General features: G+C 56.8%; 1 protein-coding gene across 2 annotated transcripts; it reads left to right on the plus strand.

Moving 5' to 3' along the window:
- The first annotated feature begins 3,755 nt into the window (after positions 1-3,755).
- SLC35E2B (solute carrier family 35 member E2B) lies at positions 3,756-25,409 on the plus strand. Of its 2 annotated transcripts, none has more exons than XM_082832766.1 (9): positions 3,756-3,897; positions 14,433-14,835; positions 14,945-15,080; positions 15,284-15,411; positions 17,039-17,159; positions 18,119-18,172; positions 18,467-18,539; positions 19,618-19,763; positions 21,326-25,409. In XM_082832766.1, exons 2-9 carry the CDS (start codon positions 14,514-14,516, stop codon positions 21,561-21,563), a joined length of 1,218 nt encoding a protein of 405 aa, XP_082688892.1. In that variant the 5' UTR covers positions 3,756-3,897; positions 14,433-14,513; the 3' UTR covers positions 21,564-25,409. The 2 variants fall into 2 exon arrangements, with proteins under 2 accessions (XP_082688892.1, XP_082688893.1); XM_082832767.1 differs by lacking the exon at positions 3,756-3,897 and adding an exon at positions 9,328-9,378.
- Positions 25,410-25,528: the final 119 nt, after the last annotated feature.

Genomic DNA, 25,528 nt, shown 5'->3' on the forward strand with positions numbered 1-25,528 from the left:
AAAGGAAGAAGTGGAAACTCCAGCAAATGCAGGTAAAACCACTCAGACCCCTTCCCTGATACTGGAAGTCAGACACGGCCCAGCGGTGAAACGACTCGCTACCTGCAGCAGTGTCTCCTGCAGTGTTTAGAGAAGACTTATGTGAAAATTAACAAAGGGGAACCTCAACTAAAATGCATTCGGGAGGCCAGAAGGGTAAGCTCTCAGGCAGGTGCCCCTGGGCCTCAACACAGATCCCAGCAGGCAGAGAGTCCCTTGCACCTGCGGCCAGAAGCAGATACTTCACTGCCACCAGCAGGAGGAAGGACAATGTCCCCCGCCTGGCGGCCTCTCAGCCAATGAAAAGCCACCACCCAGTTCCTCCAGTAGACTGTTTATAACAACTTGCCCTTCTCCTCTGCTTCACCAGACTTGCTTGTGGTTCACCGTAGCTGCCTGTCCTGAACTTCACTTCTTTGCTGCTGCCAAATCAACCCGTTTTGCTGGTAAAATAACTGGCTGTTTTATTGTTTTTGGTGAAAAACTGTTAGCAGGACAAAGAAAAAAGGGCAGGATACAAACTCTGGGAGTGTGACCATGGAGCAAAGCCTTCCTCGGGCAGTGGCTGGAGGCCTGGGTCGAACTGTCCTCCATGCTGGGGTGCCTGGTCCAGGAGGGGAAGGTGCCTAGGTTCCCCTGACATCATTTCAGAATTGTTAAAACGCACTGTCTCAGATAAAATGCAAGAAAGATTCTGCTATAAAGGTATTTTTAAATTTTATTTATTTTATGTATTTATTTTTGGCTGCGTTGGGTCTTCGTTGCTGCGTGTGGGCTTTCTCTAGTTGTGGCGAGCGGGGGCTATTCTTCATTGGGGTGCGCGGGCTTCTCACTGCAGTGGCTTCTCTTGTCGCGAAGCATGGGTTCTAGGCGCGCGGGCTTCAGTAGTTGTAGCTCGCGGGCTTCCGTAGTTGCAGCTCGCGGGCTCTAGAGTGCAGGCTCGGTAGTTGTGGCGCACGGGCTTAGTTGCTCCTCGGCTTGTGGGATCTTCCCGGACCAGGGCTCAAACCCGTGTCCCCTGCATTGGCAGGTGAATTCTTAACCACTGTGCCACCAGGGAAGCCCTGCTATAAAGTTTTGGATACTTTTTATACATTTCCTTTTGAAATTCTTGACTACAAGTAACTAACTCACTGATCACCACAAGTAACTCACTGAGGCCTGAACTGCAGTTCGCGGCCCCAGCCCCACCTGTGCACGCGCAGGGGTGGGCAGACACCACCATTAATTAACTGACCCTCTGGCCAAGACCTAAAGGAGAAATTTTATTAATTTTAAAATAATGTGAAGAGGGACTTCCCTGGTGGCACAGTGGTTAAGAATCCACCTGCCGATGCAGGGGACACAGGTTTGAGCCTTGGTTCGGGAAGATCCCACATGCCGCGGAGCAACTAAGCCCGCGAGCCACAACTACTGAGCCCGTGTGCCACAACTACTGAAGCCCGCGCACACGAGCAGCCATCGCAATGAGAAGCCCACGCACCACAACGAAGAGTAGCCCCTGCTCGCCGCAACTAGAGAAAGTCCGCGCGCAGCAATGAAGACCCAACGCAGCCAAAAATAATAAAAATAAAAAACAAAATTATTAAAATAATGTGAAGAAAAATATGTGAAAGTTTGACCAAAAAGTAGGCTTTAAGCAGAGCCCATTAGCTGTACGGTTGCTCCTGAAAATATCACCTCACACCGGTCAGAATGGGCATCATCAGAAAATCTACAAACAGCAAATGCTGGAGAGGGTGTGGAGAAAAGGGAACCCTCTTGCGCTGTTGGTGGGAATGTAAATTGATACAGCCACTATGGAGACCAGTATGGAGGTTCCTTAAAAAACTAAAAATAGAACTACAGCAATCCCACTACTGGGCATATACCTTGAGAAAACCATAATTCAAAAAGAGTCATGTACCGCAATGTTCATTGCATCTCTATTTACAATAGCCAGGACATGGAAGCAACCTAAGGGTCCATCGACAGATGAATGGATAAAGAAGATGTGGCACATATATACAATGGAATATTAGCCATAAAAAGAAACGAAATTGACTCATTTGTAGTGAGGTGGATGGACCTAGAGTCTATCATACAGAGTGAAGTAAGTCAGAAAGAGAAAAACAGATATCATATATTAATGCATATATGTGGAACCTAGAAAAATGGTACAGATGAACCGGTTTGCAGGGCAGAAATTGAGACAGAGATGTGGAGAACAAACGTATGGACACCAAGGGGGGAAAGGGGCGGTGGGGTGGGGGTGGGGGTTGATGAATTGGGCGATTGGGATTGACATGTATACACTGGTGTGTATAAAATTGATGACTAATAAGAATCTGCTGTATAAAAAATAAAATTAAATTAAAAATTTTTTTTAAAAACAGAAAATAAATAAAAAATAAAATAAGCTACAAGGACATATTGCACAACACAGGGAATATAGGCTATATTTTATAGGAACTATAAATGGAGCATAACCTTTAAAAATTGTGAATCATTATATTGCACACCTGTAACATATAACATTGCACACCAACTATACTTCAATTTAAAAAAGAAAACAACACTAACATTCTGAGATTTCCTCTCTCCCGATAATTAAATCACCACAAAAAGACAGATAATATGTGAATCTGACGTTGAAAGAGAAGCAGGAGGAGATACATATACAAAAAAAAAAAAAAAAAAGCCCATTAGCTGTACCCTTGCCCCTTAAAATCATGTTAAAAAGTAAGCGGGGAGGAGAACCGGTCTGGGCAGGTGCTCCGCAGCAGATGCGACCATCCCAGCGCAGCCCGCCGCTCACCTGGGCCGAGGTCACGCCCCCAGGCGGAGCTCCACACAGCTTGGCCAATCAGCGCCCTCTCCAGGGGCGTGACCTCGGGGTCCAGGTGCCCCTAGAGCTCCTCTGATGCTAGGATGCTGGGAAGACAGACACTCCCTCTATCTTTCCTCTTCTAAAGGAGGCGTGTTGAGGCTAGAATTTCTGTTCCTTGAAACCAAAACTCGGAGGGCGGCCCCTTAGGGACTTATAGGTCCACGAACTGGTTGCCCCTCCTGGGCCGCGGTGGTACGGCCCGGAAAGTACCAAGGGGAGGACGGAGGGGGTCGCCGTCTGGGCTGAAGTGGTACGCCAGAGGATATCGCGAGGGGGCGCCATCGCTCCCCCCCCCCCACCTGGGCGGAGGTGGTACAGCCCGGAAGGTGTCAAGGGGGAAAACCGCGAGGGGCGCCAGCCGAGGTGGTACGGCCCGGAAGGTACCAAGGCCGCGGGGATCGCCTTCGCCCCACCCCCGCCTGGGCTGAAGTGGTACAGCCCGAAGGGTGCCAAGGGGATGATGGGGGTCGCCGTCACCCAGGATCACCACCCCCGCCTGGGCTGAAGTGCTACGGCCAAGAGGGTGCCAAGGGGACGACAGCGGGGGAGAATCAACCAGTAGCGTGGCCCCTCCACCGGCTCAGCAGCGGCGGCAGAGAAGCCCAGACGCTCAGGACAAAGCGGAACGAGTCCCGCGGGCCAGCGGGGAGCCGTGGCTGGTTTCCGGCGCGTCACTTCCAGCTCATGGCTTCCGGGGCCGGTAGCGGCACTTCCGCCCCGCTTCGCCCCGCCCCCGTGCCCGCCCCACCGCCCGCAGGGATCGTCTGTTTGGGGCCCGCCCACCGGGCCCGACCCGCAGACTTTCGCGCGGGGAGCCGCAGTCGCCGAGACGTGGGCGGGTCGCCGTGTGGAGTCGGGGGTGACGGGGCCCCGGGTGACCGCGTCCTTCGCCCCGGCGCGCTGAAACTCCGCCCGGATGCGGCTGCGGGTCCCGGTGCACGTCCCCGAGGCTGCGGGGCCCGCGCGGCGTCTAGCCCGGGGACTTCTCGGTGGGTGAAGCGCTGAATTAAGCTGGCGGGGTGGGTCGCCTGCGGGGGTCGCCCTTTGCGTCTGGGCCGAAGTTCCCCCCACTAGCCACCTCCCTTCCCCGACGCAGGACCCTCTGCGGGCGCGGCCGCTGGGCCACCCCAGGACCTTGGCACGCGCGCGCCTGGGCGTCCGACGCCGCCGGGGGGCACAGTCCCTCGCGCCTTCACGACCGGTCCGCTCCTTCAGCGTCCACCGCATGGAGTTCCCGCCCCACCTCGCAGGTGTCCGCTCGGACCCCAGGCCTCCACGGCCGGCGCCGCGTTCCCGTCCCGGGTCCGCACGGCGCCTGAGGCGGGGCGGCTGGGCACAGGTGCGGCGGGGCTTTGGGGTCTCCGGAGCGGGTCGGGGGAGCCGCGCCCGGGTCGTGGGGGTGGGCTGTCAGAGGCGGGATGGGGGGGCACAGGGTCGGGTGTCCTTGCGTTTTAGCCCCCCCTCCCGCCGATGCCCCCCCGAAGTGGGGCATGGCCTCCGAGCGGCAGGTGCAACCGCTTCCGAAAGAACCGGGTAAAGATGCTCCGTCCGATCCGGAACCAAAGGGCGCGATCGCCCGCAAATTCATTGCAGTTGGTGTCTTTCTATGCAGGATTTTAGAAAACTGGAAATTATATAATGACTAACATCCTGCCGGGCGCTGGTCCTAGCGGACTGTTACTTTGTAAATTGGAGTGGGAAACTCCCAGTCAGGCCCAGAGCTAAGACTTCATTGTAGTCCTCAGGTGACTTTCCTGTAGCGGGTTTTACGGGGCCTGTGGGGTCCAGGCAGTGCCCCCGCCCCACCGCCCCAAGCTCATCTTCTGAAGCCTTGAGGACCGTGCTCACCAACCGCTGCTGTATAAAAAAGTGAGAAAAAAAAAAGCTATTTAGAGGCAGACTCTTTGTTTAGTGGCTTAAAGTTCTTTGTTTTTTAGTAGAGTGCAATGTGCTTTACCAAAAATCTTTAAACTTGTAAGCAACATTGTAAAGCAGAATAAAACAATATTAAACAGCATGAAAAGGAACATTAAGGGAGGGAATAGGAAAGTTTTTACATTACAGAAGTCCATTTTCTTTTTAAAGTTTTTTTTTAAATTGAAGTACAGTTGATTTACAATGTGTTAGTTTCTGGTGTACAGCAGTGATTCAGTTATACACACACATTCTTTTTCAGATTCTTCTCCATTCCATTACAGGTTATTACAAGATATTGATTGTAGTTCCCTGTGCTATATACAGGTCCTTGTTGTTAAGAAATCCATGTTCAGTGCACATAAATTAGAAAATGAAGAGGAGCCCAAACGCAAACGAAATGTGAAGGACCTGAGATTCTGCTCCCAGAGCTGGCCACAGTTGGTAACTTCGCCTGTGTGCTTCTGAACCATTTGTACTTTTTAAACGGGAACATCCCAGACCTGGCCACAGTTGGTAACTTCGGCTGTGTGCTTCTGAACCATTTGTACTTTTTAAACGGGAACATACTGTGCAGAGGGCTTGTAACTCTGCTCTCACCTAATCTATGACAAATCTATTTTTGTCAAAACTTGCAGGGCTACAGTGTCCCATTATGTGACAGGGTTTGTTATAAATTTCTTATCTGACACTTGGCTAGTGTCAGCTTCTTAGTCTTAAAAACAAAGCTTTTGAACATCCTTGTATGTACAATCTTGGGCCTTTGTTGGATTATTTCTTTAGGATAAATCCCTGGAGGTGGAATTTCTGAATTAGTGTATAAAATTTGTAGACTTTAAGTATATTTTGTCTAAACTGCCCTGCTGACAATTTGAACCAACCTAGATTTCCTCACCAGGCATTTGAGAACATCTTGAGTTGTTTGTTGGAGAACAGGGACTCTTGACCCCAGGCTGACAGGCCCTAGAATTTAAGGGTCTACGGAACTGGATGGGAAAGTTGACATCTTCATTTTCGCTAACCTCCACGCAAACTTCCCTTCGGTGGAGAATGTGCCGTGGTGGTCCTGCCCCACCCCACCCCGTTTCAGAACCAGGCACCCTCCCCGTGGGTCGTGAGCCCTCGCTGCAGGGCTGGCGGAGGCTGGGCCGTTCAGGCCGTGGGAGAGGGGGCTCAGCGCCTGCACGTGACGGAAGTGTCACAGGTGTGCTTCTCGCTACGTGTCGCTGACCTGGTTTCCTTTCAGTCCCACGTGTGCACCCTCTTCTGAAGACAGCTCTAGGCAGGAGTAAAGTTAAGAGTCAACCCTGGCCTCGTGAGCCACCTACTCCGTGCTGGGTGGAAAAGGCTACGTTTCGGTTCTTGTTATTTGTGCTATGATCTGAGAGGGCAATAATTCAGACCTTTGTCACCAAGGGCCTGGGCGGGGAGCAGTGCCCCACGAGCCCTGCGTTCAGCCCTGTCCGCCCTGCTTCCAGGCCGACCTGGGAGGTGGGGTCAGTTTTTCGTTGTCAGACTGGGGCCGCTGACCTTCGGTCTTTCGCAGGATGAGAACTGCTTCCCGTGGAGGCACCTGGAGTCACGGGGGCTGAGAAAGAAGAACGGGCGGTGGGAACACGAGCCGGAGCTGGGGAGGGCAGCTGGGGCCTCCGCGGGGCTGGCTGAGCCACACCTGCTGGGCTCTGGGCCGCTGACACCTGGCCGCTGCCGGCCTCCATGTGCGATGCCCAGCGCAGCCGCGCGGGGCTTCGCCGCAGCCAGGAGCGGGCCTTCTGCTCAGGATCGGCACTGCGGCCGGTAACCAGTGGTAAGTGCTGCGGTCACGTGCCCGCCCACCATCCGGGCAGAGAGGGCCTGGCCGGCCGTCAGCCGTGGCTATTGCAGGACGTTTCTCGTCCTCACTCCTGGGCCAAGTCTACAGCACACGTTCATTCTCCGATGGGTGGCCGGTCGCACTTCCCAGCCGTCATGACGGGCACTCCCACTCTGGACGCTCTCGCAGGACTTCCCTGGGGGAACCTCGAGAGTGGAAGTGCTGATGTGTAGGGTGCGCAGGCGCGTAGCTCTCAAGAGGCTGCCACGCCATTACCGCAAGTGCTCGTTACCAGCCGCCCCGTAGCCGTGTCTGGGGGCCTCTGGATCCACACCTTCCAGCAGCTCTGGGTGTTGTCAGACCTGATGGTTTTTGGCAGTGGGGGTGGGTGGTGTGTCCAGCTCCCTGACCGCTGGTGAGGTCGACCCCCGTGGTTGGACGTGACCTTGCCTCCCTCCCCGCATTCTCACCTTCTGTAGCCCCTCCCCTCGAGGCCGGCCTTCTAATGAGCTCCGAACAGCAAACCAGCAAACGAGAAGGGGACGAGGTTACAAAAAGACTCGGGCCTCCTCGGGCGCTTTCTCTCAGCCGTTCCAATGCAGGCCAGGTGCCGGCTGCGGGCGGCCCCGCGGAGGGGTCTTCCCCCAACAGCTGGCCGGGGGTTGCGCGTGTGGGCTTGGAAGCAGGCGCCCCGGCCTTCGGGTGAGGCCTCGGCCCCTCCTGCCATCGTGACGGCCAACTGCCCAGCACAGCTGCTGCCAGAGTCCCGACCACAGAAGCTTGCGGGGTCGTAGGTGTGTCACTGCTCTGTGCTGCCGGGTGTGCGGTGCCGCGTTACACGGCGCTGGAGGGCTGATAAGCATCCTCTCTCGTGCTTATCGGCCGTTTGGAAACGCTCTCCTGCGCTGGTGCTTTTGCCCACATTTCCTATTAAGTTGTAGGAATCCGTTCCCTCTCCTTTGTCGCGTCCTGACCGCCTGCTCCAGGTTGTCGCTTTGTCGTTTAGTGTGTTCGTGTTACAACACATTACAGTGCGTTTCTATGGCACAGAAGCTCTTGGTTTAGCCAACACAGTCTGTTTTATTTATATTTTCCTTTATGGGCATTGGTTTAAGATATTCTTTTTCAGGAGTTCGCTGCTGGTCCAGTGGTCAGGACTCAGCGCTTTCACTGCTGGGCCCGGGTTCAATCCGTGGTCGGGGAACTGAGATCCTGCAAGCTGTGTGGTGCGGGCAGAAAAAAAAAGACACTCTTTTCCTATACCAGGATCAGGAATATATTCTCTTACATTCTCCTCTAAACATAAGGGTTTACACAGCTGCATTTCACAGACATGCTGCGCAGGTTCAAGCCCTGAACTGTGGCCAGAGGCCGTTTCCCCACTTCATGTGTCTCACACGGGTGACAGCGTCCCTCCGCAAGGGTTGTTGTGAAGATTCATTGAGTTAATATGTGTGAGATGCTCGGTGAGACCCTACCTGCTTCCTAGGAAGTGCTCTGTGGGTGTTGCTAATCGTTATTTGTCTAGAATTGTGAGATCAGGGTCCAGTTTGTTTTCTCTGGATAACGGCCATCCTAGCATCAGCGACAGTGGCCTCCCTTCTCCAACGAGCCACAGCCCCACTCTGTCTTGGACCAGAATTCTGCTTGTGCGGAGTCTCTGGGCCTCCGTTCCAATTTGTTTACTTGTTTCTGCGCCGATACGGCACGTGACCTGGAATCCTCCTATCTGGATGGGCGCCTCCCCCTTCTCCTCCTACTTCAAGGAAGTTTCCTGTCTTCTCCCCTTTGGACCTCCATCGAGTGCCCTTTGTTACTAACACGTACCTTGTAGGGATACACTTTGAGACTAAATATTCTGTTATTTCTAAATTTTCACCCAGCCCGAGTCGATTGTTAGTGTGATCATGGGCATGGTCGCCAAACGGAGATTTTCTAATTGCATCAGTCATCTGACTTTGTAACAGAAGGAAGTGCTTTCTCCTTTCCCCGTTTAGTGATCGTGGTGGATGTGTGGCTTCTAACCCTTTGCTATTATTTACTTTCTCTCTCAAACTGCATCCCTCACGCTGGCCCCTATGTCCTTCTGGTAAGTCCCCATCACCCTAGGAGCCCTCCCTCTCCTTCTGGCCCAGTTCCTGCCCCAGCCCTGGCATCAGCCGTTCCTCCAAGGAGGCTGGTTCAGCCCAGCAGAGAATGCGGCTTAGGAGCCGGCTGTGCTGCTGGGGGCGTCCCTGCCTCCAGGCCTCCTGGGGCCGGGGGGGGGGGGGCAGCGGCCTGCACAGGCGTCCTGCGGCCACCCCTCCTTCCCCGCAGCGCACACCCTTGTCTGCCGCACCTCGCCTGCCTGGGGTGTCGTCTGGAGCCTGCGCGTGTTCTCCACGCCGCTGGCGCAGTTACTGGCCGGCTTCCTGCCCTTCGCTCTTCAGTGGGATGCCGTTGTTCACCCGAGTGGTGGCTTGGTTCGGGTAGTTCTGTCTGTATTGCACGTTAGAGATTTTTGGTTTTAGAGATGTCATTGATTTGATCATTTTTGGTTCCAGAGGGTGTGAATGTTGAAAAGGTGCGTGGCGTTGGCAGGATCTGCGCGTTGTGGATGCTGTAATGGTCTGCAGCCCCTGGCCTGGTGTTCAGCCTCTGCCGTCCATCCTCCTCTCCTCGGCTTTCGACGCCTGCGTTTTCTCACCGTCAGATCTGCACCTGTGGCAGGGAAACTGCAGCGGTGCCGGGTTCAGCGCCTCAGGTCAGGGAGACATGGTGTCTCTGTCTCGTTCCTGGTGGTTCCCACTTTGGTGGCTCCGTGGAGGGGCATCCGCTCGTTTCTCCGGGGGGTAAAGTTGTGATTGACCCTGGTCACCAGTTAACACCTCGCAGGGAAGTAGTCGGAGGACACCGTAGTTTCATTCAGCAGTGGGACGTTTCCTCTCTAGTCTTGCCATGTTTTCATCCCGCTGATTTATTCCTGACAGTTTCTTCGTCTGTTTGTCTGCACGACTGCATCCTGTCCATCTGTCCCTCCTGGAGCAGCCAGGAGGCTGCTTCTCCCCCACTGGCAGCCTGCGGGCCAGGTGGTCTCTGATCTTTGATCCTCACCTGTCCTCAGGCTGAGTCGTGGAAGCTTTTCCCCAGGGCGCCTTGCCTCTCCTTCTGGTGGCTGGGCTGTGGATGGGGCCGCTTTGGCCCTTGTGGGCTGCGTCCAGAAGCAGGACCCCCGGTCACGTTGGTGGCTGCATCCTTGATGCCCGCCACCTCGAGCTCCCCGTGTGCTTCTGGGGGCCTTCGGAGCCTCCACGTCAAGTCCTGTCCTGAGTCGGATCTTCTTGGGAGCCCGGGGCCCCTGGTGAGATTTCCACTTCTGCCACCCTGGTCTTGATCCCCAGGGACCCTGTTCTGGTGACTTTCAAAGCAGCACGTCCTGCTTGCTGGTGGGCACTCGGCTCCCCCTGCCCCGTCTCCTGCCTTGGCTCAGCTCCCAGGGCACTGAAGGGTGACCAGGAGCTCGGGGCTGCTCAGCTGCTTTCTCCGTCAAGGCCTCTCCTTGGGGCCCTGATTTCTGTCCTCAAGGTCTGTCCCGTGCCTGTTGAATTCCCCAGAGAAGGGTCTTCTGGCGTCCGGCCTGGAGGGCCACCCGCCCCGGTCTCTGCTTTCCCTGCCACCTCGGCCTCCATCACAGCCCAGGGGCCTCGTTCACTGCCTGGTCTCCGCCGCTTCTCTGTAGTGGCCCCTCCTTATTCCAGCCCCCCAGCCCCACCCCTGGAGCCGCTGGAGGAGCCCTCCAGGCCTCAGACCCCCATCGCCTGACGAAGCAAAAGCAAGCAAACAACTGGGAACCCTGGTGTGACCTGGGGAGTCTTGTCGAGAAGGAGCAAGACAGGACCGTCCATTCCCAAGTTGATTTCGTCTGTTTGTTTGTTTGGGGGCTGGGCCATGCGGCTTGCGGGATCTTAGTTCCCCGACCAGGGATTGCACCCCGGGCCACTGCGGTGAGAGCGCAGAGTCCCAACCAGTGGGCCGCCAGGGAAGTCCCGTGATTTCACTTTTTAAGACATTCAAAGCCCTTGTTCTGACTCCAGAGGCATTTGGACTCCTTCCGGAGACTACACACACGGAGGTTGCCGACCCCTCCTGCTGCACGCGAAAGCGGGGGGGTCTGCCTGTCCCTTGGCTGTCGCGTCCTCGGTCACCAGGCTGGGTGGGCTGCTTGTGGGCTGTCGATGGTCAGGAAGAGGTCACGCGCTGGAGGGAGCCTGAGCATCCGTCCTGGGCTCCCTGGGCCCTGCTCTGGACGCAGTGGACAGCAGTGCTGGTCTGTGATGGAGCGCCTGCTGCCTTCCAGTCCGGAACCTGCGGCAGGACACAGAAAGCTCCTGGCGCCACCTGAGACCAGGTCACCAAGGGCAGACGGTCCGGGAGGCTCTGGTCTGAACAGGCATCTGTCTCCCCAGGTGCTGCCTGGCTCTTTTTCATGTATAAATCCTCAGCTTTCGGAACGGCCTAGAAAACAGCGCGACGCCCGCCATGCTTGCCCGCTTGCGTCCCCTGTCCTTGCGGCCCAACCCAGACCCCCCCCCCCGCCCCCAGCTTGAGTTCCCAGTTCTTTGCTCTTAACAGCACTTTTTGTGCTTTTATTTCTAATGACATGTTGTGTCTGGACACACTTAAGTGCACTGGTGGCGCTGTGTCGTGTGTCTCCTTCCGTGACTCGGCCTCAGCATTTCCGACGGCTGTAAGGTTTGCCCATCACCCATCGCCCGTGTGCGGCTTCCCTCTGCCCGCTGTGGGCGTCCATCCCCACCTGCTGCCATCTGCGTCCCTGTCGACAGGCGCCTAGGTTCTGTTTGGCTTTTGTTTTGCTGCTGGCAAAAAAGTGCCGCGTTGACCCCATCTGACGGATGCTCTGTCCCCGTGCCATCCCGGCCATGGGCTCTGCTGACTCTTTCTTACGTTCCCTGTCATTTGCGGTGACTCCTGAAAGGTCCCATCCCCACCGTTTCGGTCTGAATCTGTTTGCGTCCGTACTGCCACCTGCTTTCAGCCTGGGACAGTCGGGAGGCACTGGAGCCTCGTGTGCTGGGTGGGCGGGGGTGTGTGTGTGATGGATTCTGCTTCTTCAGAGGCCGCCAACACCCTCCACCCTCGGGGCAGATGGAGCAGAACCTCCAGGGCGGGTAAGGGTACAGCCCAGCACGATGACCTCGGGGGTCGTGGGTGCCCCGTGGGCGCAGACCCAGCAGAAACACAAGGAACGACCTGCACAGGACGGACATGGCGGACGGTCTGGGGCCCGGTGTGGTCAGCAGTGGGGATGAGTCCCTTGTGGCTTGTTCATCCAGTGAAATACCACACCGTCACCAGGTGAGCGGCAGCTGTGGAACTGCACGGACCCGTCTTTGTTTCAAAGCAGCTTCTTGTTGAGGAAGGAGAGCGGGCGCCCCAGGGCCTCGGGGCTCAGCGGCAGAGCTCTGGCGTGGGGCCAGAGCTCCTTGAGCTGCAGAGAAGGAGGCGGAGGCCCGGCTGGCGGTGCTGCCTGGGAAGCTGTGCGTTTCCCAGACGGAAACCGAGTGGAGAGAGTCGGGGGAAGCGCCTGCACCTTGCCTCCAGCCTCGTTTCGTGACGAGCGAGAGGAAGGGCGATGGGGCCCTCCCCGGGGGCTTCTGGAGCGTCACCTCGCCAACAGGTTTGCCTTTGGGCCTCAGCGGTGGCGTCGGGGCTTGTGTGGCAAACACCGGGTCTGGGGCCCTGAAGAGAGGGGCTTGGCGCCGTCGGTGGGCCTGACGGGGGCTCCCTGGAGAGGCAGAGCCCCTGCGGCCAGTGGGAGCTGTGCCCTGGGGGGGCCCGGCTGCAGGGCTGGGCATCCAGACGGGGTCAGCCAGGGGCCCGGGGGTGGGGCGCCATCTCTCTGCTCTCGGGGATCCCGAGCCACACACGGGCTTTGTTCCTGTGTTTTCCGTCCACCCGCAGGTGGGCCCCTGTTCCCAGCTGGGGGGCAGCACGGGCTCCCCATACCCCCGCTGGGCCACAGCCTGTCCAGCCCACGGAGGTGCAGCTCCCAGCAGGGTGTGGCCCAGAGAGGACGGCGGGACCGGGCTGGGAAGAGGAAGGAGGACGGGGCGTTAGCGGAGATCTGGCCCCGTCAGCGCCCAGAGGGCTCGAAGGGCTCGTGTGTATTGCGGGGGCAGTGGGGGCCCATGGGAGGACCTTGTGCATTCGTCGTGGTCTGCGGTGCGTTTGGGGAGCTGCCCTGGTGTCCCAAGGGTCGGGGTGCGTGTCAGGCCTGGGTGCTCACCGGGACCTGGTGCTGCTGAGCTTGTGGGGTGACCGAGAGCACTGGGTGGACACGGGGAGCTGGGGGGCTGCTCAGCCAGGAGCCTGGCTTCAGGTGGGGTCAGGGAGTCACAAGTCTGTCTGGGTCACGCATGCCTGGAAGTTAGGTTAAAGCACGACGGGCGCCCCCCGAATGTCAGCATCGGAGGGATGAGGACATAGGCAGCCAGCTTGGCTGCCTAGAGGTGGGGGCAGGGGGCTGGGAACTGCGGTTTGGTGTCACTGAGGAGGAGTGGCCAGGGCTCCTGAGCTGGGCAGGTGGTCGTCACTGGGATGCTGCTTAAAGCCAGAACTGGGATTTCCCTGGCGGTCCAGTGGTTAGGACTCAGCGCTTTCACCACCAAGCGCACGCATTCAATCCCTGGTCGGGGAACTAAGATCCCACAAGCTGCGTGGCGTGGCCAAAAAAATAAATTAAAAAAAAGAAGGGCCGGAACTTGAAGCGCTCACCCACCAGCAAACGGGAGAGACCGGGTCGGTCTTCGCCTGTGATCTGAGGGAGTGAGGGGTCTTTCTTGAGAAGTCGTGGCCACAGGCCTGAGCGCCAAGCAGGTGTGGGTCTGTTGAGGGAGGATCACCCTCTCCTGGGCACCTGCAGAGGCAGTGCCCATGCCCGCTCCAAGGCCCGCCCGCCCTCAAGCCCAGGAGGAGGTCCCCTGGCCGAGGATCTGTGCACGCGAACAGCCCCCTCGAGCCAGCGGGCCGCTGACCCGCTGAGAGGCTGAGGGTCATACTGTCAGGGCTTGGATGATGAACTGCTGACCGTGAAAGAGAGGATGCGAAGAAGGAATCGAAAGTTGAGAGAAACAGGCCAGTTAGAAACGGTAACAAATAGAACGCAAAGAACGCAGGGCTTGGAACTCAAAACCCGATGGAGGGACAGAAACTCAGAGTCTCTGACGGGGCAGGTCAACCCTCCCACAAAGGACAACTCAGAACACTGGATGAAATATTAAGAAGTTGGGTGAGGGCGTGGGAGAGCCAGCCTGGTGGGAAGAGCTCCGGGCGAGGGGGCCCCTTCCTCAGCGGCTCTGGTTGGTCCCAGGGTGAGTGGGAAGGTGCAGAGCACTTGTGACAGCTTCCGGGGTGGGGGCGGAGAGCCCAGGCCTCAGCCGAGCTGCGGGAGGGCAGCCTGGAGGATGAGCTCGAGGCTGGGCCAGTGCTCGGGGGGTGCGGGGTGCCCTGGGGGTGGGGCGGGGCTGGAAGAGGCAGGGGTTGGCAGGTACTGTAGAAGGAGTTCCAGCGGGATCCGCTGGAGGGTCAGGTGTGTGGGGAGGGAACGGAGGCCGGTAAAGGCTTTGGTCTCAGAAACTTATTGGAAGACAAGTCCGAGCTGTCGGGGCGCCCGCTCCTTTGGGGCTGGAAACAAGGCCAGGACCCCGAGTTTGCGTCTTGAAATTACTCTAAGTGGGTGATTAAACTTGGCAGGACCTTAGCCGCTCACGCAACGCCGTCCTTTCCTTCCCACTCCAGCCCGCGCCCCGCCCAGTGCCACCTGCATGGCCGCTGCCTCCATCTCCGCGTCCCTGCCCTGCGCTGCCCGCCACCCCTGAGATGTCGGCATCCGCTAAGCCCGCGGCCCTGGCAGAGCTGGCTCCGGGCCCCGGTGAGAAGCCGGGGGGACGGCCACTCCTGGCCTGGGGCCCCGTGTTTGGCCACCGGAGTGAGAAGATCGCATTTGGCCAGAGCGAAGGTGGCCCCGACGAGCAGGTGCTCACGGTCACCGTCACCGAGACGACCGTCATCGAGGCGGACCTGGGCGTGTGGGGTGCCCGCGCCCTCATCTACCTCACACTCTGGTTCTTCTTCAGCTTCTGCACCCTGTTTCTCAACAAGTACATCCTGTCCCTGCTGGAAGGGGAGCCCAGCATGCTAGGTACCCCACCGGGCGCTGGCGGCGGGATGGAGCTCCCGGTGGGGCGGAGCCCCTCTGCTCAGCTGGCGCCCCCCCCCCCCCCCCCCCCCCCCCCCGTCTCCTCCTCCAGGGGCCGTGCAGATGCTGTCAACCACGCTCATCGGCTGTGTTAAAATATTTGTTCCCTGCTGTTTGTATCAGCACAAAACCCGGCTTTCTTACCCTCCCAACTTCATCATGACCATGTTGTTCGTGGGTCTCATGAGGTAAGCAGCTAACGTTCCTGGTTGAGGGGCTGAGTTTTTTACACGTAAAACACTTCCCCCTGGCTGACTGTTGCCATCAGGTGATCCTGGGAGGGAGGGGCCGGGCGGGGGCGGGGCAGACGTGCACACCCTCTGGGCTCCCACCAGGTCTGCCCCGTTGCTGCAGAGGCACCAACTCATCCCTGTGGCGTGTTGGCTCTTAGGTTTGCAACAGTGGTTTTGGGTCTGGTCAGCCTGAAAAATGTGGCGGTGTCCTTTGCTGAGACGGTGAAGAGCTCGGCCCCCATCTTCACTGTGATCCTGTCCCGGACCGTCCTGGGGGAGCACACCGGTGAGCAGCCTCCAACGCCCGGGCGTGCCAGCTCCTCCGGGGGCCGCTCCCACCCACGTCACCCTGGAGCTCAGCTCCCTCCACTTCCCTCCTTGTCGTTTCTTAGCCTCAGAGGCCCGGCATGGTAGGAGCTGGGTGAAGGAGTGACAGGCAGGTAACCTCGGTGCCGTTTCTGTCCCAGGAATCTGCCAGGCGCCCCGGCCCCTCCTCCGCACCCCCTCCTGCCCTCCACTGTGGCTCCCCAAAGCTCAGCAGAGGGGACTTGTTACAAATTTCCAACCTGGGCTGCGGGCACGCGCTGCCAGCTGCACACGTCCCGGACTTTCCCGCCAACCGTTTAGAGAGTGTGGTTCCGTGAAGACAAGCAGAGTGCAGACTCGTGGACGTGACACGTCGTGTTTGACCCCGGGGGTGGGGGGCGCTCACAGAGGGAGACACGTGCTTGCTTCAACTGGTAAAATGACAAAAAGGTAAAACAAGGCGGCACCTGCCTCAGGGAGAGAGGAGGATGGGGACGGACGGGGCGCAGCCAGGCTTCTCGCAGACATGCCCTTGGAGCCGCACAAACGCTTAGGTGATGGTAAAACAGCATCAGATCAAAGTGTAAAAGCGATTCCTAAAATCGTACTCGGCAGGAAACAGCCTGACTGCACGTCAAGCTTCACCATGCAGAAAGGATTTATCTCAAGGGCCTTAAAAGCATCACACTTTGGGCTCCAGCTGCGGTGGGTACGTGTGTAGAAAACCAGCTGTCTTGCTGAGAACAATTAGGAAATCTTGATAAAATTTAGCAAAAAAAAAGTCTGTTGGGGAGGCGTTGGAAAATGATGAAGGTGCCAGGACTTGAGGGACCCCAAGGTTTGGGGTCCCCAGAGGAGTGACGCCCTGTGGGGCAGCTCCGGCAGAGCCCCGAGTCCACGAAGGCGCCTGCCCCCTGGACGGCCTCCCAGCCATGGCCCCTGCGTGAGGTCCGCCATCCAGCAGAGGCCTCCTTCCGTGGTGATGCTCTCAGCCTCAGGCCACGTGGGCCTGTGGGTTTGCTGTGTGGACAGCGCTGTCCTCGGCGGGGGTGGGGGCTACGGTCATCTGAGGGCTGCATCTCTGCTCCTTTTTGCTGAACACGAGAGGCTAGTCCCCTCATCTGCTTTGAATTTCAAGATAAATGAAATGCTGTGTCTGAAATCAAAGCAGCGGTACCACATGAAGCTGGATGCCCTGTGTGCAGAGTGACGTGATTTTCTGTTGCACCGAATGGTCTTAGCCTTACCTTCACGTCAAGGCTGTTGGTTAGATTTCAGAACGAAGGCAGGAGCGCCGGACACTCTGAGGGTCTGGGGCCTCCCTCCTCTCCCAGCCTTCCCTGGAGACCACCCTTCACCCGACTCGTTTTGCAGATGAGGGTCGGGGGGTGGGGTGCAGGGAGCAGGGCTTGGAGCTGGTGGCTCTGGCTGCCGTGCCCCTGGCACCTGGCTCTGGAGCGGGTGACAGGAGGCATGTGCTATATTTTCCGTCCAGCGAGAAGAATCAAACAAAGTGAGCGTGCAGAGCACTCCTGGGGCGGGGTGGGGGGTATCCCGGCCCGCTGGGAGGCGCTGCAGCCCGGCCCCTGTGTGCTGTCGCTCCGCAGGGCTGCTGGTCAACCTCTCGCTCATCCCTGTCATGGGCGGCCTGGCGCTGTGCACGGCCACCGAGATGAGCTTCAACTTCCTGGGGTTTTCGGCCGCCTTGTCCACCAACATCATGGACTGGTGAGTCCCGTGCCGCGTGGGGTTCCGTGTCCCGCAGGACGGGGGATAGATGTCACACCCCAGTGGCGGCTGGGCCGTCTTGCTGACACCTCTGCACAGCCTGCTCTCTCAGCGTCACCACTTCTGAGAAAAGAGAGGAAACAGCAGCAACACGGTATCCAAGGGTTTCTTGTTGCCATTACTTCCAAAGAGAAACAGGCCCATCTGGAGGGTTTGAATTTGAATAATACAGCTGAAAAATGAAAAATCACCTTTCATTTCATTTCTCACACTTTGCTGTGTGTCCTTCAGCCTTTCCCAGAAACACAGTCCAGCTCACGTCATAGTTTGCATATCACCGGTTAACTCCGAGCACAGGATGGTCTCCAGAAGCCTCCTCGCTCACCTGCAGACGCTCCGGACCTCGTGACTTAGATGTGCAGGAAACATCTTCACACGGGTTTCCCTCTAGGTTTCTGACGGGCCTGCAGCTTAAACCCCCAGCGGGGGGACAGGGCCTGTCAACCTGTGCAGCAGGCTCGTTGCTCTGGTTTAAGTCCCCTTGGCCAGAGCTGCTGTGCACCCAGCGTCCAGGGAGCAGCGTCGTTCTTCAGAATGCTGAGCCCTCTGGCTCCAGGGAAGCTGGACGCTGTCTGGTCTTCCCATTGGCCACGGCGGGCCGCCACGGCGGGCCTTCCCGGCCAGCAGTTTTGTCTCTGTTTTTTTCCCAGGGTCTTCCTGTGCTCACACTGTCTGTTCCGTGGCCGCTGCCGAGCAGAGCTGGGTAACCTCAGGCATGTCCTCAGCCTCTGAGACCTCAGGTTACCCATCTGTGAAAGGGGCAGCTCAGCCCGGCTCACAGCAGACGCCAGGGCCATCCCCAAGGAGCTGCCATGTGTCCCTGTTTCTGGAGGACAGGGCGCTTCGGCCGTGTGAGGTACCATCTGACCTCTCGTAACCTCTTCTTTTCTTTATTCTAGTTTGCAGAACGTTTTCTCCAAAAAGCTCCTCAGCGGGGACAAATATAGGTTCTCGTAAGTGTCACTGCTCCATGGAGACCAGACCACCCTGTGCCCTGACCCCTCCCATTTCATGGTGCCTTTAAAAGAACCTTGTTGAAACTTGGGAGAAAACCCCACCTGTTTCCAACTGCCCCTTGGCCGGCTCGTTTGAGGCTGCCTGTCACTGTCCCGTGGCCGCTGGGTCGCCTGTCAGGCCCGGCCGTCCGTTATCATCTGGGAGGAGATAAATAAACTGGGGCACCCTGGTTCCGCGGAGGGCGAGGGCGGGGGTGAGGCGGGGAGAGGATCAGGCGCCTGTCCCCGCAGGGCCGCGGAGCTGCAGTTCTACACCAGTGCAGCAGCCGTGGCCATGCTCGTCCCGGCCTGGATCTTCTTCATGGTGAGTCCAGCCCTGGTGCCTTCCCAGGTCAGGGCGAGCCCCGGGCGCCGGGCGTGCTGAATACACAGAGGCCGCCGCACGCCCAGGGGGGTGGGGGGGACCGAGTGAAGCAAACCCGTGCGGGTCCTGTGTGGGTCCGGTGCCCACGGGGGCCGAACCTCAGCCAGCGGTTCCCGGAAACGTTGCTGTGAGCGTTTTTAGGTGCACTTTTTTGTTGTTGTTTTTTGGCTGCACCTCAGGACTTGTGGGATGTTAGTTCCCCGACCAGGGATTGCACCCGGGCCACGGCAGTGAAAGTGCTGAGTTTTAACCACTGGACCGCCAGTGAATTCCTGCACTTGTTTTTTTTTAAATTTATTTGTTTATTTATTTTTGGCTGTGTTGGGTCTTCGTTGCTGCACGTGGGCTTTCTCTAGTTGTGGCGAGCAGGGGCCACTCTTCGTTGTGGTGCGTGGGCTTCTCATTGCAGTGGCTTCTCTTGTTGTGGAGCACGGGCTCTAGGCGCGTGGGCTTCAGTAGTTGCGGCACGTGGGCTCAGTAGTTGTGGCACACGGGCTCAGTAGTTGTGGCACACGGGCTCTAGAGCACAGGCTCAGTAGTTGTGGCACACGGACTTAGTCGCTCTGCGGCATGTGGGATCTTCCTGGACAAGGGCTCGAACCCGTGTCCCCTGCATTGGCAGGCGGATTCTTAACCACTGCGCCACCAGGGAAGTCCCCCTGCACTTGTTTTTTATTACTACTGTTATTTAAAAACATTGTGACCACTGTTGAACAAGTCCCAGGGCAGAAGCTTATGAAACAGAGAGCAGTATGTCCCCCAGCCCCTCCCAGGCCCACTCCTGGTGGAGCTGCTTCCCAGACGTGTCTGCGTGGGCACAAACACACTACTGTGCTCACGCGTGTCGTGGGATCCCGTCGGTCCTACAGAAGCACAGGTGCGCGTCTACGCACACCTCTCTCTTTAACACACGTGGAACTGGGCTGTCCTGTCCTACGGCCGGGCTCCAGCGTTGCGCTGGCCCCTGGGCTGGGGTCTGGGTGTCAGCACCACGGGCGTCCCTCTGGCTCTGGCGCAGGACTTGCCGGTGATCGGGAAGAACGCGAGGAGCTTCCGCTACAGCCAGGATGTGCTGCTTCTGCTGCTGGCGGACGGCGTCCTCTTCCACCTGCAGAGCGTCACAGCCTACGCCCTCATGGGGAGGATCTCCCCCGTGACCTTCAGGTAAGGACCGCACCTTCCAAGAGGTGAGGTGCCTCCAGGTCACGTGCAGAGGGGAACGCTTGCCATCTAGACGTTTTATAAGAGGTGTTCGTGGTTGTGGAATCACAAATGTAGCGATCGCTGTGGTCACAGGTCGTAATTACTAGGCCGTTCTGTATTGGTGCCGTTTGAAACGTGAACAGGAAAGTCTATGAAACAGATCTTTAGGGGAATCCCCACTGGGATTTTGTGCAGAAGCAGAAATCCTTGGAGTGGTGTGAGTGTACTTCTGCCCGAAACAGCACTGTCCGTGGAATCTCCCGGGATGACGGATTGTCCCGCTTCTGGGCCGCCCAGGGTGGGAGCCGCAGGCCACGTGTGCTGCTGAGCGCCTGGGGCGTGCCAAGTGCCACGAGGAACCAGCGTCTGACATTTCTCTAACTTTAATCAGTTCACACGAGCAGCCACACGTGGCCGTCGGCTCCCTGCTGGTAACTAGCACTGAGCTCAGGTCTCACAGGCTTCTTCTCTGTAACTGGGCGGACTTAGCGAAAGCGAAAGCGTGATTTGACACCGGAGCATTTTCAGTAACAAATAGAAAGGAGTCGGCTGAGGTTGCCAGCAGGCCTGGAAATCCATGCAGTGATGTCAGCGGGTCTGCCCGTTAAGTTGTCGTAGAAGCCAACGGGCCTTTGTCCTTTAACTTCAGAACTGTCACTGGAGAGCGGAATTGTACCCAGGAGTGATGGCAGCAGGTGCGTCGCTGCCCTTGGGCCTCCCGGGGTGCATGCACCCTCTGCCTGAGTCCTGGAGGGGAACTGCCTGCTGATTGCTGAGGTCTCCTGAAGCTCTCGCTGTCACAGTCTGTCATACGGTTCTGTTTCCATTTAGGGCCAGGAATTATATCCACATACCCCTGAAACTTTGTTTTTCAGTGATTGTTAGTTGACGGTTCAAAAAAGGCAGAAAACAGAAGACCAGTTCTTTTTATTAAAAAAATTTTTTTTGGCTGCTGTACGGGATATGGGATCTAGTTCCCCAACCAGGGATCAAACCTGGGCCCCCTGCATTGGAAGTGCGGAGTCTTAACCACTGGACCACGAGGACGGTCCCCAAACCAGTTCTTTTTAAAGAAAATAGCTTTAGGTAGAAAAGTACAAAAATTAAGTTTAAATTGTCCTCAATGGCAGCCCAGGAGACAAGCCCTGTCGTGTTCACCTTATCTTCATGAGGTCCCAGCAGTGGCTGAGCAGGGCTGTGTCACTTCCCAGATACTCTCCCTAATGATCGGTTCTCTCAGGCGCTCTCAGAGGAACCTTCCTCGTTCTGTGGAGAGCACGCTGCAGTAGTGAGGGATCAAATGTCACGATGTCTATAATGTACTTAGAAATATTTCCGTCAAAAAAAGGACGAAGCAAAATAAGGCAAAACGCTGAGTGTGAAGATGGGACTCGGCTTTTTGTTGGAAGTGTCGCTACTTCTCGGTGACCTTTTTCCTAGTAGGAAGGACCCCAGCATGAAAGAGTGGGGTTAGCGGAGACGCCTTTGGCCCCCGCCGACGTCCCCGCTGTCCTCTCCCGCAGTGTCGCCAGCACCGTCAAGCACGCCCTGTCCATCTGGCTCAGCGTCATCGTTTTCGGCAACAGGGTCACCAGCCTGTCAGCCGTGGGCACCGTGCTGGTGACAGCCGGAGTCCTGCTCTACAACAAGGCCAAGCAGCAGCAGCGGGAGGCCATGCAGAGCCTGGCTGCGGCCACCAGCCAGTCCCCAGACAGCAGCCCTGAGCCGCTGCTCCCCCCGGACCCCCGGCCACACCACTGAGCCCTGGAGCCTCAGGGGCGCCGCGCACCATGCCGCTCCTTGCCAGTGGGGGACCCCCTTCGCCTCTCCTGCTCCCTGGATGGCAGGCGTGGGGCCTCCGGCTCCACGGGTCACAGTCTGGGTGTGGGAGGTGCGGGTGGGCAGCCTTTCCCGCTCTTTCCTGGGACGTTCGGTCAGAGCTGTGGGAGCTCGAATCGGGGTCCCAGATGTCAGCCCCTGGGGTGCAGACCACAGCTGCCACTGAGCCGTTGCCGAGCCACGTGACAACCTCCTCCTGGCGGCCTCTGCGCACCCCCTGCAGCCAGGCCAGGCCCCGATTCCTCTGTGGGTGACGACCACTGGGGACAGCTGTGAAGCCGGGGCTGCAGCCAGGTGCCAGCGGCTGCCCTCCCCACTTGTAGCCGGTGGAGAGAACCCGCTTCCCCACGCCAGCCGTCGGCGGCCACCCGAGGTACGTCCGGCTCCTCGGCCATCAGGGAGTCTGTCCGCTGCCCAGATACGGAGGCCACGGCATCGGGGCACTGAGCGGAGAGGGGACAGCTGGGGTGCAGAGACCGGCATTCCCTGCTCCTGAGGATGGAGTGTCCGGCCCCGGCCTCCCGCCCTCCTGCCCGAGGCGGAGCTGCCCGCATCAGCACCACTTAGGGAAGGTTACTCGCGGAGCGAAGGCGGCCCCACCCCTTTCCGTGCCTGCTGCGCCGAGCTCCTCACCTGAAGGTCCAGCCCTCACCTGCGGCCGGGGCTCCCCAGAGGCCCAGACATGGTTTCCAGCCCGAGGCTGCGGGCAGCCCCCCGCGGTGTTTGGCTCAGGGAGGGGGCTTCTGTCCCTTCTGCTCCCCTGGGTGAGAGGCAGGCTGTTCGGAGCGCCCCTGGGGAGCACCCGTCCCCACTCAACTGGTCAGGAGCCTTGCCTTGTCTCATCAACGAGGCTTTTAGGATTTTCCCTCGTGAATGATGAGCAGGACGAGTGTGGAATATTTACTGTTTTTGTTATGCTGCGTTTAAGATGACAGTGTAGGTTTTTAAAAGGAAACACAGGCATAGGTGGCTTATGGAACGCATCGTGTATGCCAGGTAAACCACAGTCGGCCCCACGGCCTGGCCCGGCCCGCCTCCTCCAGAGCAGACAGACGGCCAGCCAGCCAGGTGTTTGAGGCCTGTGGTGGGCTGAGGCGCCACCCCTCGCTTCACCTCTTGCCTCGCAGCCCGTTGGGATTTCTGATCGGGACGCAGCCCCCTCCCTCCCACCAGGCTAGAGCTCTGGGGCTTGTCAGGTGCAGCCCTACTCGGGGCCGCGGGCTGGCCACCTGGCCATCTCCAGCCAGCCTGCGGACAGAGCCACCCGAAGGCACAAATCGTTCCCTGAGTCTCAGGCAGCATTCCCAGCTGTTCGGGGCCTGGGCTCCCTGATTGCTTCTCTGGTTTTCCAGTTGGCTTCTCAGCTGGAAAATATAAAAGAGCCCCTCCTGGAGAGCAGATCTCTTGGAAACAAAGAGCAATAACTATATCTCATTAAGTTCCGCTAACTTTAAAAATCTTGTAACGATGATGGATTAAAATGAGGCCTTTTAAACTACAAACAACCTTTTTACGAAGCTGACCTCCTGCTCCAGAGGACGGCGGGTCACACGCACCTTCACTGTGCAGGGGTTGCTCGTGTGACTTTCCCAGGTTTTATCCCTTTCCTCTTTTTCTGCTTCCCCCCAAAACCAAACTAAAGAGGATTCTTTGGCGGTAGCTGGGGTGGCGGCTGGTGCACTGATTTGTGAGGGCCAGAGAGAAAGCACCGCTTCCCTGGGGCTGCTGCCTCTGCCCTCAGACTGTGGGCGCTGTGCCCACGGCTGATGGGGAGACGTGAACAGAAGGGGCGCATCTGTGGTTGCCCACGGCAGACTGTCATCTGAGTGTTATCAGGTGCCAGCCGCCTGTGTCCGAGTGTTGTTAGGGACCTGGGTCCCTGCCTCCTGTGGACGTGCCCCTCCCTCCACTCTCATCCTGTTTTGATTTTCTAGATATTAGGACCAAGAAAGATTTTCCTAAATTATTAGTAAATGAGGCAGTTTCTAGCAAAGCTGCTTTTGAGACTTCTCCTCATCCCGGGTGGGAGACCACAAAACATGTGCTGCAGCTGCATTCTGTCTGCATCCCCACCCCTAAGTCGTCCACATGTTGGGCGTTTCCGCAGCCTGGCAATGGCATTTGTTTAATAACCGTACAGACATGTTTTTTAATTAACTTTGTTTAGTGGTTTTTTAGTATGTTCTTTTCACTGAACCATCGCAGGTGTGCTCGTACCAGTGTTGACACCGGGTGTTGTGTGTTACATTGGGTCCCTTCCTCCTATGTCTCTGGTTGTCATCCGTGCCTTTGTAAACAAACTCTTGAACCAGGCTTCTGAATCTGGTCACCTGCTTACTTACATTGATACGTAGAGATGTAGTATCCACACTTCTCTGGCTTTCAAGGAAATTTCCACTACTGAGTGGCATAAAAAAGGCTTTTTTAAAAAAGAATTCTGATAGTCATAATTTCCTGCATATCAGCATTAAAATCATATGCCTTGGAAAGCTGAGAATACTCTTGCACAATCCAAAATGTGTCTTTAATTTGTGAATCAAACAGTAAAAAATTGCTGCATGAGGAATGTCATCCACATGGAGCCATGCTCGTCGCCAGCCCTTGAAATACTTTCCCCAAACTGGTGGGCTTTCCCTCCTGTGCGGCGCTGACTGTCCCATGGACGGTCATTTATAGACGGGCCAGAGGGGATCAAAGAAACGCAACATGTCTTTTTACATCTGTCCAGGGGGTGTGCTTCCTGATGCCTGAAAGTATTTTCACTGTTCCCCTGGGTTGGAAAAATTAAACAAAGATGTTATTACAGGTAGAAACGCTCCTCTCTTTTTGCCTTTGACCAACATTGTGCTAAGGGCTCTGTTTTTCTCCAAAACACGTACATGCCCTGGTTGGGACCTCTTTGTTTTCTTAGTTTATAAATAAGAACGTCCCAGCTCCCCTGAAGAGTCTGCCTATTTCTCTATCCTGGCTGAGGGGCCGAGAGCAGAGTCATGAGGTTGTGCTGACCATCGCTTGGCGTACTCACCCTGCAGCTCAGGGTGTAAAACCTTCCAGTTTGCTGTCTCTGCAGTATCTCCTCCTCTCCTCCTGAGGGCTGAGATTCTGAGTTTGATAGCCACTGGGTCCATGCCTAGATGTCCAAACTGAGTTGGAAACTGTTCTAATTGGCAAAGTCTTCGGTGTTTTGGTTTTTTTTTTCCAGTTTTCATCCGAGGAAAACTGGCGTTCAGCTGATGTGCTATTTCTAGACTGCAGATGTGTGAGTAGCGTCTGCACCCGCCCAGGGCGGTGTTGTGGGCACCACGTTGCAGAGGGCCACAGTGAGAGTGACTTTCCCACACTGAAAAACTTGAAAATTATATCAATAATTGTCTGTGTCAGAACCAAATTATATGTGCTTTATACCAAACAAAACTGCGGAGAACTAAAAGTACATTGTGCAAAATGTCTGTAGTGATTTGTATTTCACTTATTTCAGTATTTATGTGATCAGATGAATTCTTTCTAGAAAATGGTGGTTACATAGCTGAGTCACTGTTAATTCTGCTATGGTAATGCATCGATGCTGTACAGTGAATCCTGTGGACGCCCCCTGGTTATCTTTGTCTAAGTTAAGCCACCATGGTAGCAACTATCTAGGACTCTTGTTCTGCGAAAGCAAAATAAATGTTCAGCGTGTACTGTTTTTTCCTTGTGTAACGCTCCAGTGTTCGCGCCACTGAAATGAACAAGGGTGGGTTCTTATTGCCGTCACCCCTTTTCAGCGTGAAGGGAGTAAAAAAAAATTGGTTTTTTCCTGTCACCAAAAACTCAGGAAGCAAAACAAGCGCTTGGATACAGAAAGTAAACATTTCTTTCCGGGAAGAGAAAGAATTCCAATTCCACCG

Source organism: Leucopleurus acutus (assembly GCF_964270905.1).
Source record: "Leucopleurus acutus genome assembly, chromosome: 2".
NCBI classification, from domain to species: Eukaryota; Metazoa; Chordata; class Mammalia; order Artiodactyla; family Delphinidae; genus Leucopleurus; species Leucopleurus acutus.

Excerpts from the sequence above, each read along its gene's own strand:
- SLC35E2B (XM_082832766.1), top strand. The coding sequence starts at position 14,514 with ATGTCGGCATCCGCTAAGCCCGCGGCCCTGGCAGAGCTGGCTCCGGGC. Across the intron at positions 15,081-15,283 it reads TTGTTCGTGGGTCTCATGAG|GTTTGCAACAGTGGTTTTGG; the intron begins GTAAGCAGCTAA and ends GTTGGCTCTTAG. Across the intron at positions 15,412-17,038 it reads CGTCCTGGGGGAGCACACCG|GGCTGCTGGTCAACCTCTCG; the intron begins GTGAGCAGCCTC and ends GTCGCTCCGCAG.